The sequence below is a fragment of the Neophocaena asiaeorientalis genome, unplaced genomic scaffold (genome assembly GCF_003031525.2).
Source record: "Neophocaena asiaeorientalis asiaeorientalis breed wild unplaced genomic scaffold, Neophocaena_asiaeorientalis_V1.1 scaffold67, whole genome shotgun sequence".
Lineage (NCBI taxonomy): Eukaryota > Metazoa > Chordata > Mammalia > Artiodactyla > Phocoenidae > Neophocaena > Neophocaena asiaeorientalis.
In genome coordinates this window covers 1198717-1214209 of record NW_020173731.1, presented here as the reverse complement: position 1 = coordinate 1214209, position 15493 = coordinate 1198717, and the positions used below count along the sequence as shown (strand labels likewise).

Here is a 15493-nt window from a genome sequence, read left to right as displayed (position 1 = left end):
AAAAAAAAAAAAAATCTACAAACAGTAAATGCTGGAGAGGGTGTGGAGAAAAGGGAACCTTCCTACACTGTTGGTGGGAATGTAAATTGATACAGCCACTATGGAGAACAGTATGGAGGTTCCTTAAAATACTAAAAATAGAACTACCATATGGCCCAGCAATCCCACTACTGGGCGTATACCCTGAGAAAACCATAATTTGGTAGTTTTTAATAAATCCTTACAATGACTAACCTTCTATTTCTCTTTCTTTTCACATTAACTCAGACATCTTCTAGCCTGCATCCCCTGTCTCTGACGATTTTCCATGTCAGTATGTACACTAATTGCATCTCCTGCTAACATACATTGTGTTACCATATTCAGACAGCATATTTATAGACTTGTGTTTTCTTAGGTAGTGAATCTGTTTATTCTTTTCTGTTGTTGCTAGGTAGTTGATGGGATACTTGATTTCTTCTATGGATTCTAGTTTTCAGTCATTCCTGACTACACTGGCAAGTCTCTAGGCCAGTCTTTACAGTCTGAGCCAACGTACCTCCACGTAATGGCACAGACTACTTGCATCAGAGATGCTGTTTCAGGAGATGTGGGAATGGGCCCAGGAAGCTGTACTTTTAACAAGCAATACCTATGATTTTTATGAACGCAAGTTGGAGAGCCGCAAACACTGAAGTTTGGTTCTTCCCAGTTCTGGAGACATATATTCTGTTCTTCATTACAGAGTCTTCATTTAAGTAATTTAAACCAGTCTAGAGAACAAAACCAAATCTTTCTTTTTGATAACTCCTGAAAGAGTAAAAGTGGGAAATATTTTACATCTAATACCTCTAAACCTCAAAAGCACTCTGCAAGTCAGATACTCAGAGAGGTTAAATCGTTTGCTCAAGGTTACACAGATCATGTTTAGCATAGAATTTAAACTAAAGTCGGCATGACTCCAGTGCCTGAGATGACTACAACACATCATGCTATCCCACTCAACTATTTCCTTTAGCCAACAATGGAGATCAGATAAGGATTGAAACTGTTGGAAGGGAGGGAACAAATAGCCTGTATAAGGAGGAGAGAAGGAGACTCAGAGCAGAAAAATGGGGAAGGAGAACAAGCCCACCCCCAGCACACTCTTAGATGGAAGTGGAGGTCTGAGTATATGCTGGAGACAGCTGCCAAAGAACACTAGAAAGATATACAAGGCCCTATGAGGAACAAGGTAAATTCAAGGCAACTTAAGGGAGAGCAGGGTCAGCCTGTCCCCCAACCCTCAATTATAGTGAGACCATTCCAAGATGGTTACACTCAGATATTGGTCTTTAGGTTAATTATTCAATGAAAAAATAAAGGTCCTCTTAAGGAACATGGTTTGTGTGTATGACATCCATAAGTTAGGTGTTCATACTGGAAGAACTGGGGAAAGAAAAGGCTGGTTTATTGGAAACGTTTAGAGAACTGATGATATAAATCTTTTAACTGGGTGACTTAAATAAAAGAAAATATGTAAAGAAACAGATTAGAATTCAACGTTCAAACTAAATTTTTTCATTCACTTACTATTTACTCTTTCATTTGTTAAATATTTATTGACTGCCTGCTATATACCTGGAATTAAACTAAGTGCTGGAGTGTTCTTCTAGGTTAAGATTGCTCAGAAAATGTAGAGTAAATATATGAATGAATGGATGGACGGAATGAATGAATGAATAAAAGTTTAACAAGCAATCACGTGAATTAGAGAAAATGAACAACATGTACAATGAGAGCTTGGCTAGCTCTCTGCAAATATCCTTGGCTGAGTTAGGAAAGCTCAAGTCTACAATTCTTGGCCCTTTCTGATGAGCCTCTAGAGATGTGAAGTCTTACACTCAAGGTCAGGTAATCTTTCATGTTTACCTGTGAAGCTGCAGTATTCATGAAGTGTTCCACAGCCAACCAGACTTTTTATTAAAGCACATGAGAGAAGATCCTGAGTCAAGAATAGCTTCTACTCACAAAATCCATCTTATAGGCAAGCAGGATAATCACAGACAATGCGAAGGAAAAACCCTGCAACTTCTGGATTTTTTTTTTTTTCAACAGACGTTATCTGTACAAAGTTATCAGTTGACAGAATTCAAATAATTAAAACACAGGGTGGTGCATTTATTTACTTATGAGCTCCAGCACTTCCTATTTGACAACCTGAAACCTGAAGACCTTGATATGAGCAATTATAATGAAAATAATGTAAAAAAAAAACTATATACTTTTTTTATACAGATTAAAATAAACACTTGCTTCTTCTATACTACAATTCAATAAAAATGGGCCCACTATGTTTTTAAAAAGCCACAGAAATACTCTTGTTAAGACGTGAAGATGCCATTACCATGCACATGCAGTTGAATGTGCTGTTGTGTTTCTCCAGCTGCATTGGTAGCCACACATGTGTATCTGCCAGCATCTTCCATGAGGGCTTTGGCAATTTGTAGAACTCGACCAGAAGACTGTATCTAATTGGGATCAGAAAGTATGGCAACATTTTGTACTTTATACTTGGACTTGAAAACATCTGCTGAATAGACAAACTCATTTAAATTTATAATATCTAGTTATATTTTTATGCCAGTATCTTAATTATCTTTTGATAGATTAGAGCCAGATCACTTCATCATGCACAAGAAAATAGACTATTTTGATTGAAAAGCTTTTCTTAGTCATTGGAAAACACAAAACAGTGTTACCTAAGGCAAGCCTGCTGGTACAGTCATAAAACTCCACTGAATAAAAGACTTTAGCACTGCAGCTATGAGGTATGTGATGAAAATTTAAGCTATTTGAAAAAAACATGGTCACATTTATGTAACACTTCATAAATAGTTTTAAAACAATCTTTTTTGATTAAATGGTCATGGGGGCCAGAAAAACAATAAAAATTATAAAATATGAGTAATGGAAATGCAGATAAATTTCCTTGACTGGTTTTCCTTATTTCCCTCTTAAACACATTACAGCTAGCCTCTACCATTTTGGAACTGGTGATTCAGTGGTTATTTTTTGAAAATGATTATTCAGAGGTTACCAGTTAACTTCTAATCACAGCATGCAGCCGCCTAGGCAATGAGCTCATACTCTCCTTCACCATCTACAGCATTTGTTGTTGTTGACTTCCTGCTCCTTCAGTCACTCTGCCCTCTGGGAGCTGAAGGTACAGCATTCCCTCAGTTCTCATTCTCTGACTTTCTTAGATTACTTTATGGAATCTGCTTCCTCTTCCTGTCCCATAAACAGGAAACTTAGCTTTCTGATAGTTTTCATCCAAACCCATGGCTGTGATGAAGAATCCCATGCAGACTCCTAAATTTACAGCATTGGCCTCAACTTCTCTCCTGAGCTTCCAGCTATCTGCTGGACAGGTTAGCACATGAAATTGAACAATACAAAACAAAGCTGTTTTCCTGTATTTCTAAACCAAATTCTCACTGCGTGTTTCCAATCCTGTTTAATGGCACCAGTCATCTGGGTTTCAGAGCCCACTTTGACTCTCTTAGCAATTATACCACTCTGTGTTTCTCAGACCCCCTGTCTCCATTCTCACAGCCACTGGGGGATTATAATGGCTCCTTAATTTATATGCCAGTGTCTCCAACCTCCCGCACTGTTAATCTGCCTTGCATACCGTTGCCAGAATAATTTATCTAAAATGCAAATTTGATCTTTTACCAGTCCCCCTTCAAAGCTCATTCATGGCTCCCCACTTTGCCCAGAATGAAATCCGAACTCAGCAAAGCCTTCCAGGCTTACCGCATTCTGACCCCGTAAGAGCTTCTCTCCATACACTCCCACATAAACTCCCACGTAACTTATTCTTCATCCATACTGTACTGAACACGCTAAGTAGCACATTCATATACTTACACTTATTCATATCCTTATATTCACTTCTAGACTTTTGCATACGGCCTTTAAGCGCAGTAATTTCTTAAGATTCTGAACTAGATCATTTTTTTCTATTTCTTCTTACTCTTTATTCTGCCCTTGGATTAACTCATCTACGTCCATGCGTTTCAAATATGATCTGTGTGTCAATATCCCCAGCCAGAACTATCTTTTGAGCTCCAAGACCATATATTCAATGGTCTACCTGGCAACTCCACTAGTTTATTTCAAGGTCAACTCAACACCCAGAAGTCTAAAACTCAAATCACAGTTATTCCCCCTCAAACTTATCTTCCTCCAAAGTCTCCTTTCTCACTGGATGGCATCACTATTTATGTACTTGTGTAGATCAGCTTCCTACTAATTTTTCTTGATATTCTCCACTCCCTCGCCTTTCACAACAATCTATAATCAAGCCCTAATGATTTAACCAATAAATAACTCTCAAATATAGCCATGTATCCTCATCTCTATTTCAACAATCTATAATCAAGCCCTAATGATTTAACCAATAAATAACTCTCAAATATAGCCATGTATCCTCATCTCTATGGCCAGCATGTGAGTCCAAATTTCTATCTTTTCTCTCTTAGACAAATGCAAATAAGTTCAATTGATTTCCACGTATCTACTCTTGACTCCTACAATTCATTCTCCAAATGGGCCTAGGTAACTACTGAAAATATAAGCCTGATCATGTCACTCTTCTCTTAAAACTGTTAAAAAATTTCACACTGTGAAATTCGCAAAGTGAAAATAAAATCATTAACATTACTTAAATGCCTCCTACCTGTCCTCTGGTCTCCTCTAATACCATTTCTCCCTTGCTCTTGGTTCCCTAATCCAATGGCCTGCTTTCACATTCTCAAGAGGTGTCATGCTCCCCTTTAATTTAAGTCGTTTGCCCATGCACATCTTCTCTGAAAGATTCTACTCACCTCTCTTCTATTAATTTGCCCACTTAACTCCATATGTTCTTCAGATCTCCGCTTAAAGACTTTCTCCATAAATTACCCTCCCTCAGGCTGTTGGAGGAGGTCACTGAGAGGATGTGACCACAGGGATGACCCGTGAGCTGGACTCAGGCATTCGGAGGCTCCTCATTCTCTCCCCATTTTTGGAATGTGCATTCCATCTTCTTTCCCAGTGCTAGAAACCGCCCAAGGACGCAGCCTTGAGATAGTAGTGTTATGTTGAGACCATCTGGACAGGATATATGACTGAACCCAGTTAAGATCTCTATATAAACTTTTAAGATTTGGTGGGCACGTGAGGAGATCTACTCATCTTGCAGTCATCCGAGACAAGCCTAGTAAGTAAGTTCCCTTGCTTATTAAACCTGCCCCCTACCAATCTGGAGTGCTGTGCCTCTTTCTTAGATCTCTCTCTGCTCTCTCTGAATAGGGGGCCGATTTCAGATGACACCCGGGAAGCTCCAGGGGTTGCAAACTAACACACGCTCAAAGGCTTTCCTCATTATCTGTTCTTATACCTCTCTATACTGTCTCCTAAAATTACTCATCACAGTTTGCAATTATACTTTTGTACGATTGTATGATAAATATCTGTCTCCCAGGTAAACAGCTGTTTACCTGCTCTGTGTTAGAAGGCTACATATTAAATCTTTTGTTAGCGCAAATATGTGAGATTAGTTCCATTGAATTTGCAATAGGAATGATAAATGAACAGATATCCATCACTTCTGCCGGGAGAAGAACTTGGCACATCCCTTGTTACTGAAACCTACCTCAAGCAAAGCTCAAACCCACGTTAGTCAATTAACTTGATCTTAGTAGCAAAATCCATTAATTATTTTAATTGTATCATGTAGATTACTCAGGTTTGCAATCTACCTATTAATTCAACAAATATGTACTGAGATATAGTTATATGCCTGGGACTATACTCAATATGAAAGATACACAAGTGAACTTATTCATAGAGACTGAGTCTCTGCCATCATGATGTTTATAAACTAAACTATGTTTTTCAAGAAACCATTTCACTTAGGTTTATGTATCAATAAAATTCTACCTTAATCCTGGTCAATGGTGAATATACTGAGGATCCTCTGACTTACTTAGTTCTGATGAACTATTCATCCATAAGATACTAGTTTTTAAATAATAAAAATACCAACCACTATGTTAAAATTAACATCATTGTTATTAGTCTTTAATTAATTCCATTTTTCAAATCAAAATATTAAGTTAAATTCTGAAAAATCCTAAGGAAAACACATATTGTTTTAGTACATTTCCTGCAAAATCTATCCAACAGGAAAATCTATAATTAAGAAAGGAGAATGTGATAGCTCCATATATAGCTTTCTCATCTTGGGCAAAATAATATTCATACTTACTTTGAGGTTTCCTTGGGCAGTGTTGACAGGTTGGCCATCTTTTAGCCATGTAATGGATGGCTTTGGAATGCCATTGGCTATGCACTGCAAGGTGATGGGCTTATACCTTACTACAGCTCTCTCAGAAAGCCCTGAGGATTTGATTGCTGGAGGAACTAGATTTAAGAAAAAGAGAGGAGAAGAAAGGAAAGAAGGAAGAAAAAAGGAAGTGAGGGAGGGAGCAAAAACTATAATCAGTGGGATCAAACACTTAAAAGTCTGTATCCAAGAACTTGAAACTTCAAAGTTTAGAAAAGGGCAGAGGCCTATTTTAACAAACAGAATAATTTCATTCCATGCATTTCACTTATAACTTTTAGCAATTTTAGAGATTACTTATTTCTTAACTATGGGTCTCTAATTCTCCAGAGAATAAGTGAAGTGTATTTACAGCAACTGCAATCCACATGTATGTTTGGTTTACAACCTCTTGGTGTGTTTTCCCAATCTACTATGACCTGCCCTTTCTCTAGAACTGCCTCATTAAATTGGGGTGGGTTTCCAGTACCCATATTTATACCACATGACTCTGTCCCCAGCAAGGCTGATTAAATCCAGGATAGTAACTTGATTTAAGCTGGGCCTGCCAGATTCCCTCCCTCAAGAATTGGAATTGAGACTGAGAAACAGCATTAGCTGTATTCCATCAAAATGCAGGAAAAAACCAGTCCGCCTGGGAATAATGAAGTTGATGTTCATAGAAACCTCTACTTGTGGCTTCCAAACACTCTCCAGTTTCTCATTCCAGTCCCTCCCTTCCCAAGGTCTGCTGGCAAGTGAGATACCTAATACCCTGGCAGAGGGTTGCTTCTGTCATTAGACGAATGGTTCTAACCCTATTGTACCAGTTCCATGAGTGCACTTATGTGCCCTGGATCCTGCATAACACCCTCAGCCTCCATTTCTGGAAATGACTTTATTCACACTCCCTCCTGTTTTGGCTGAACCTTTGAACACTCGTATCCCCCCTTTATTTGAAATTTGCTGCCTGCCTCTTCTATCTTCTTTGATCTCATTGCTCAGACCCTCACATTCTATGCAGAATATACCTCTTACCATTTAAATCCTGTCTCAGTTCATTCACATGATACCTCTTGGTTAAATCTTCTGTGTTAGTAAAGTGCCTTAAAATTTTCCAATATCTAGTTCAAATTTGATCCAAATTCTCTCTCAAATTAGCACTACTCTCCACAACTCAAGATTTATCCAGATTACTAAGCTAAGTTCTGAATTAGATACTGAAACAATGCATAAATGAATTTTCAGTGAAATGCTCCTTCTTCAGCATACCATGAACAGTCACTTCAAATTCCTTCTTGTGGTCCCCAGCAGTGTTTGTTGCTACACACCGATAAAGGCCTGTGTCTGACACTTGAGCCTGGGCAATAACCAGTTTGTGTCCATTGAGTAAGATCTTGAATCCATCCCTTTCATCAATTAGCTGGCCATCCTTCAGCCACCTACAGAAATAAGGCAAAAAGAAGTCTGAAGACATATTTTAAATAACTATGTTCCTAACTATATCTTAAATAACTATGTTTCTAAAGCAATCTATCTATCTCAGAGGAACTACATTTATTCATATATTTGATGTATATACTTACATATGTGTATGTATATGTGTATATGTATATATGATACATTTATATATATGTATTCTCAATTATGTACTTGCCTAATTTCCCATCTGCTCACTCTAATAAAATAAACTGTAAATAGGGAAAAGAAAAAGGAAACCTAGTTTAACAAAGAAGCTGGCATATTATTGGAACCCAAAAACTATGTGTACAATTCTTCATTCTTCTATTAATGCTGGGCTACAGAAAGAGGCAAATGCCCCTACATATCACTCACTTCAAATGTTTAAATAATATTAACCAACAAAACACACATAATCTTAAAACATCTGTAAAATAAAATCCTAAAATCATACAGCATTATAATTTTTAATTTATTATGAATTATCACTTTCCGTTTAGTTTTATAATCATGTGTGAACATATTTTAGCCCCAAAGTTAGCTGAGTATCTGTTCCTTTGCATATCCCATAGCACTTTGGAAATGAAAGATAAGTGTTGAAGAAATACTTTGTGAATACTTTGTGAATGAAGGGATGAGAAAAAAGTATTGGTAATCCATGGTAAAGTATTGGTATTGGTAATTACCAAAGTATTGGTAATTCATGTTAACTTCCACTATTCCTTAATATGTCTGGCATACTGTTTTAAATTCTGTTGTTCATTTAACGTTTCAGTGCTTCAGGAAGATCTGACAGATACTGCTTAATAGTCTGTCTCTATGAACTGAAAATGTAATTTTTAAGAGCATATAACGAAGTCTTCTAATTGAGATTTATGGGCCCTGTGAGTATCAGATAAAAGTTGCCTTGAATATAGAGTACATCTTTTAAAAGAGGGATACAATTAGTATAATTTTATAAATCACTTTTGAATGACACAGAACCTCTTTCAAGATAGCTCTAAAACACTCAAATAAAGAAGTGGGAGATATTTAGAAGACATACCAAAACCCTTACATGATAGTTGGTGGAGGAGAGCCTGTCACTTGACAATCTAGCTCCAGTAAGTTATTAACCATCACAATGAAGTAAGACATTTCATCTCCTCCTTCTATAGCTGGTGGCACTAGAAAACAGCAAGGATGTAACATACAAAGAAATGTTTACAAGAAAAAATATAGCATCACTTTAAGCAATACTAAGTTGCACTTAGAAGGCTGATAAGTATCACAGTCATTTGGTACATGAAGGAGACTTCAGAAATGTATTGTAAAATACCTTTTACAATACACATTTGCCACGATCAATAAATATACTTTCGACACACTGTGAATTTTTCTCAGTTAATCTAGCACTATGGGGCTGATGATGCCATCAAAACATAAAGTTGATTCATATTTTATGTTGCTTATTTTCATAAGAATAAGATAAGGGAACCTCAAAAATTGGGCCTGCATTGAAAGCCTTCAATTTATAAAGAAATAGAGATGTAAGGTTACAAGATGACTTTCCAAGTGCCACAGACTAAGTTTCCTATTGTTTAACACAGTGCTCATGACAAGAGACCATGCTGTCACTCACTACAGTCAGATATTGTCACAAATGTAAAAAGGCACCTACCTACTTACAAAGTGTACCTATCAGGGCAAGTGGAAGATTTATGTGGGTTTTTAGATCTTGGGACTCTGGTGATCAATTCACCACTCAGTAATGTGTAGTCCAGAGTTGAACAGATCACTAAACCTTCTCTAAGATTGTTTTATTATTCCATGAACACAAAAGCATTTAATAAACTAGTCAGGTTTTGCTATGAATATGAGAATACAGGTGGCAGCATCCTCATTTACCTAGGACGTCAACTTCGTATTTGATTTCCTTTTCTCCTGCCACACTGGTAGCCACACATATATACTGTCCCCTGTCGACTTCTAAGGCACCCATGATTTCTAGTTTCTTCCCACCAGCTTCTATGCGGATGTTGTTACTCGCTTTCACAGGTACACCGTCTTTCAACCAGGTGAGAACTGGAGGAGGGTTGCCAGCAGCTTTACATTCCAGTGTCAACGAATGAGCAATAACCACTTGCTTATTGAGAGGCGCAGCCAAGTCACCTTCAATCATTGGAGGAACTACGTAGAAAAGAGTAATATTTCAGGCAATTCTTTAAAATCCTCATGAAATAAAGGGGATTCTTTTCATTTTTAACTCACGTAGTTTGACTACAGAAACTACCTATATGTCCATCTCCCCCTAAGCTACTGAGGAAAGAATTTCTTGGTTCAGCTTATCTGCAATTAGTCTAAATATTGTCGGATACTCTATACTGTGTCTGGCTTAAAAAGGACAAATTGGAGAGAATGAGCTTAGTCCTAAGAACTACTTTACCTTCTCTGTAAAAATCACATGGTCTAGATTCCCTAGTGCCATAGGCAGATGGTTGACTGAATGAATGGGCCACTTCTTGCTAACCTTAGGTTTTTAAAATATTTTTCCAAATCATGAGACAAATTCTTCTAATTCCAATGTATGCATATCGAAGACAACCCAACCCAACAGGGATTTATTAGTGAACAAATTGCATGTTGCCGTATTAGAAAGCATAGGCAGAAAAGTACGTAATTAAAACATATATTTTTTTCCTTACCATAGACATCCACATGGAATGATTTTTCAGCAGTCCCAGCAACATTGGTTACTTGACACTTATATGTTGCTGAATCAGAGACCTGTGCTCGAGGGATATGAAGAAATTGTCCTTTATCAATATAAAGTGCTTGTGAGCTGGATATGATTGGTTGGCCGTCTTTATACCAAGTAATAACAGGCATTGGAAGTCCCCGTGTTTCACATTCCAGTTTAATTATGCTGTTGATCAGTGCTGATATTTCTGTGGTGACATTCCCTCCTTTAATACTAGGTGGAACTACAGAGGATTTCAGAACAGAAACAAGTCTTCTAAGTTTTAGCGTCTGCATCAAAGTCTCAAACGCTATAGATATTTAAATAATGCATTAAAGTAAATATGAATTAAAGACAATTAGGAAGTCTGTGATTTACCTATTGATAATCAGTTGCCTGTTTTGTCAAAACAATCTTCATCACTGTCCTTTTGGGTTTCAGATTTCAGTAAAAGCAGAAAGTCAGTTTTCATTTCAGGGATTCATTTAAGCCCAATAGATCATATTACAGTAACTAAGAAAGTCGTGTTTAACAAACAAAGCAAAACAAAATAAATCCCACTTAAAGTAAATACAATAAGTTTGAAATGAGGCCAAGGGAGCAAAAATGTCAGATGAGGTACAACTGCATGCCCTTTCCCCAGGAAATACAAAAGGCCTAAGTGCTTTCAGATCCAGCTACTGGTAATAGCTGTGGAGTCTTTAACTTTTGCTTCTTCTTACTTTTTTTTTTTTTTTAATTTGGAACCGCCACAGAGAGTTCATTCACTCAATTATACTCATCTAATTGGCTACATGTGTATCTTTCATAATTCAGTAACCACATGTCTGGCCTCTCACACCACATGAGGACTCTGCTGCTGGAAAAACACCACCACTGACTCAAGCTCTGCTACATGCTCTGAACACGATCATTCCAGGATTGTGCTATCACTGCAATAACTTAAAATAAATTAAATGGTATGTGCCTGAATTTGAGTGCTTTAATTTTTTAAAATAAACTTTTATTTTAGAAGAGAATGTTTTTCTTATGTTTGGACTAGGGTTATGGGTTTTGGAAGCACGATCACGGAGTACCACTCTCATCAGTCATATCAAGGGTACACGCTATCAACACAGCTTATCACTGATTATGTTGACCTTGACCACCTGGTTGAGGTAGATTTTGCTAGGTTCCTCCACTGTAAAGTTACTCTCTTTTGCCCTTTTGAAAAGAATCACTCTTCCCAGCCCATATATATGAGGGGGAGAGCTATTCTACTTCCTCGAGAAGGGAATACCTACATAATTTATCATCTGGAATTCTTCTGTATGAGAGATTAGTCTCTCTTCCCCAATTTATTTCTTTATATCAATATGCACTCATGGAGATTCATTTTATACTTTGGGTATAATCCAATACTACATTATTTATTTTATTGTTCAAATTGTTCCAGTTATGGCCTTTGGGAGCTATTCCAACCGGCCCTATGTCCCTTTGACATACTCACATCATATTATTTTAGTATTTTCTTATTTTCTGGCCCTACTACATGCTCCAGGCTCATCTTTATACTCTCTGCCCCAGCCTTAGAATTAACTATTTCTCCTAGAAGCTCTGGTTCTTTTTAGTGGAAAAGAATATTAGAAAACAGTATCTAGATCTGAGTGGAATTCATTAATGTTTTCTGATAATTGTTCTTAGAACTAGTTCATAGTGACAAACATTGATATACATAATTTTTTCCTCACACATAAATGAAGGCAAGATCTACTATACAGGCATACTTCCTTTTACTGTGCTGTGCCGACACTGTATTTTTCACAAACTGAAGGTCTGTGGCAGGTCTGCACTGAGCAAGTCTATTGGCACTATTTTCCAACAGCATTGGCTCACCTCCCGTCTTTGTCACATTTTGGTATTTCTATCAATATTTCAAACTTTTTCATTATTATTATATTTGCTGTGGAGATCTATGATCAGAGATTTTATTTTATTTTTTTTAGTGATCATGATGGATTCTTTAATAAAAATATCACCTCTTTTTTTTTTAACATTAGAGTATAATTGCTGTACAATAGTGTGTTAGTTTCTGCTTTATAACAAAGTAAATCAGCTATACATATACATATATCCCCATATCTCTTCCCTCTTATATCTCCCTCCCTCCCACCCTCCCTATCCCACCCCTCTAGGTGGTCACAAAGCACCGAGTTGATCTCCCTGTGCTATGCAGCTGCTTCCCATTAGCTATTTTACATTTGATAGTGTACATATGTCCATGCCACTCTCTCACTTTGCCTCATCTTACCCTTCCCCCTGCCTGTGTCCTCAAGTCCATTCTCTGGGAGGTCTGCGTCTTTATTCCCATCTTGCCCCTAGGTTCTTCATCACCTTTTTTTTTTTTAGATTCCATATATATGTGTTAGCATACAGTATTTGTCTTTCTCTTTCTGACTTACTTCACTCTGTATGACAGACTCTAGGTCCATCCACCTCACTGCAAATAACTCAATTTTGTTTATTTTTATGGCTGGGTAATATTCCATTGTATATATGTGCCACATCCTATGTATCCATTCATCTGTTGATGGGCACTTAGGTTGCTTCCATGTCTTGGCTATTGTAAATAGAGCTGCAATGAACATTGTGGTACATGACTCTTTTCGAATTATGGTTTTCTCAGGCTATATGCCCAGTAGTGGGATTGCTGGGTCATATGGTAGTTCTATTTTTAGTATTTTAAGGAACCTCCATACTGTTCTCCATAGTGGCTGTATCAATTTACATTCCCACCAACAATGCAAGAGGGTTCTCTTTTCTCCACACCCTCTCCAGCATTTATTGTTTGTAGATTTTTTGATGATGGCCATTCTGACTGGTGTGAGATGATATCTCATTGTAGTTTTGATCTGCATTTCTCTAATGATTAATGATGTTGAGCATTCTTTCATGTGTTTGTTGGCAATCTGTATATCTGATCAGAGATTTTAATGTTACTACTATGACTTGCTAAAGGCTCAGATGATGGTTAGTATTTTTTAGCAATAAAGTATTTTTAAATTAAGGTGTGTACTTTTTTTAGACATAATGCTTTTGTACATTTAATAGGCTATAGTATAGTGTAAACATAACTTTTATTTGCACTGGGAAACCAAAAAAAATTTGTGTGACTCGCTTTATTGCAATATTTGCTTTATTGTGGTGGTCTGGAACAGAACCTGCAATATCTCAGAGGTATGCCTGTATTGTGAGGTAAATTTGATGGTGGAATAATTTTTCTATAAGGTGGTTTACTATATAAATCAGGGCAGCCAATTATGGCCCACAGGCCAGGCATCAAGATGCTGAACTAAGCACAGTTTTTGCATTTTTAAATGACTGGAAAAAATCAAAATAATGATAATATTTTGTGACATGTAAAAATTATATGAAATTCAAACTTCAGCACCTATTAAGTTTTATTGGAATATGGTCATGCTCATTTGTTTATGTACTGTCTATGGCTACTTTCACTTCTACAATGGCAGAGTTAAATTGTTGCAATAAATACCAAATGTGGTGTTCTCACTGCTTCTCACTGTTGCTCAGCTCACCATAAATTTCAGTGACACAATTATAAGCCAACAGCATTTCAAGTACCATAAATATCACCATACCGTGATATTTCACTTTACTTTTATTACCAGTGCATACTCCCCATGTCAAAACACACAAAAGAAAGAAAAGTAAGCTTTAAAACGTGACATTTTTAAAGCACAGAACAGTGTGGATTATTTTGTTATTAGGTTCAATGGCAAAGCACTGAGTTTATTTTTGAATAATACTATAGCTGTTTTGAAAAAATACAGTGTACACTAACTCTATTAGCCTAAGCACTCATCACAATATATCCCATTCAAAGAAAAACAACCGATAAATTAATATAAAATGGAATGTCTCATTAGGCAGAATTTCTTCACAAAGATAAAAAGTCAAAATGAGGCTACCATCTAAGTTTCTGAGTGGCTCATTTGTTAGCCAAGGAAGGAGAGCCATTTACCAACAGTGATTTAATTAAATCAAGAATGACTGCATTAGCAAACAATTATGCCTAAACTAATCAATTTGTTTAAGATGATCAGCCTTTCCATAAGAAAAACTGCTTGAAGAGTTGAGAAAACTGACAATATCAATAGTCTTTTTTTTTTTTTAAAGGCAACTTTTCTGAACAGTATTCTTGGCTCTTGACAAATTGACAGATGTTATTACTGATACTGCTTAGCTGTCTTTTATTTGAGGAGTCAATGCCATGGTGAAGAAACTGAAGAATTAGTCTCTAAGAATAGTCTGCATGGAACAACTACAGACAAAAATATTTTCAAAGAAGTTGAAAAAGCACTAATTTATTACAACCTGAAGTGGAATCTGCTAAGATGTGCTACAACTGATAGTGATAAAAATACGTGTGGGGCAGAAAAAGGTTTAGAGAAATTTACAAATTTTACATTTTGAATTTATTAAAATGTAAACTTCTAAAAGTCTATCGTTATTCCTTGTACTATTCATCAGCACTTGTGTAAAATATTCATGTGTTATTGAATGGGGTCCATGGGGTATTTTACTTGCTCTTATGGACTTAAATATCATCAGTTCCATGAATTTTTGTCAGAAGTAGAAGGTGAATATAATGACTTGTTCTACCTTATAGCAGCTTAATGTCTTAATGGTGGTAAAGTTACATTTTAACTTTTGGAGCTTAGGACTGAGACTGAATTTTTTCTGAATGAGAATTGTCCTCAAACACTATTATTGAGTACTGAATGATTTTGGAATTTAGTTTTGCCATAAACTTGACAATGTTTCTTAATAAATTCAACCTAAACTTACCAGATAAAACCAGCACTTGAATGCAAAATCTATACTGTTAGTACTCATTCTGTTGTTTTAATCACAAGTAATGTCAAGCTCCACTAACACATTTTCCATGCTGTCAAACAAAACTCAGATCTTGATTCCCC

General features: G+C 36.6%; 1 protein-coding gene across 1 annotated transcript in view; it reads right to left on the bottom strand.

Annotated features, from left to right (window-relative positions):
• Positions 1-15493, bottom strand: part of HMCN1 (hemicentin 1) — a 503492-nt gene that overhangs the window by 205665 nt on the left and 282334 nt on the right. The window contains exons 31-36 of the mRNA XM_024751100.1: positions 10480-10758; positions 9683-9964; positions 8853-8961; positions 7607-7776; positions 6278-6432; positions 2366-2489 (exon numbers count right to left, since the gene is read on the bottom strand). Of these exons, the coding sequence (XP_024606868.1) occupies positions 2366-2489; positions 6278-6432; positions 7607-7776; positions 8853-8961; positions 9683-9964; positions 10480-10758 (1119 nt within the window). The remainder of the gene's footprint in view (positions 1-2365; positions 2490-6277; positions 6433-7606; positions 7777-8852; positions 8962-9682; positions 9965-10479; positions 10759-15493) is intronic.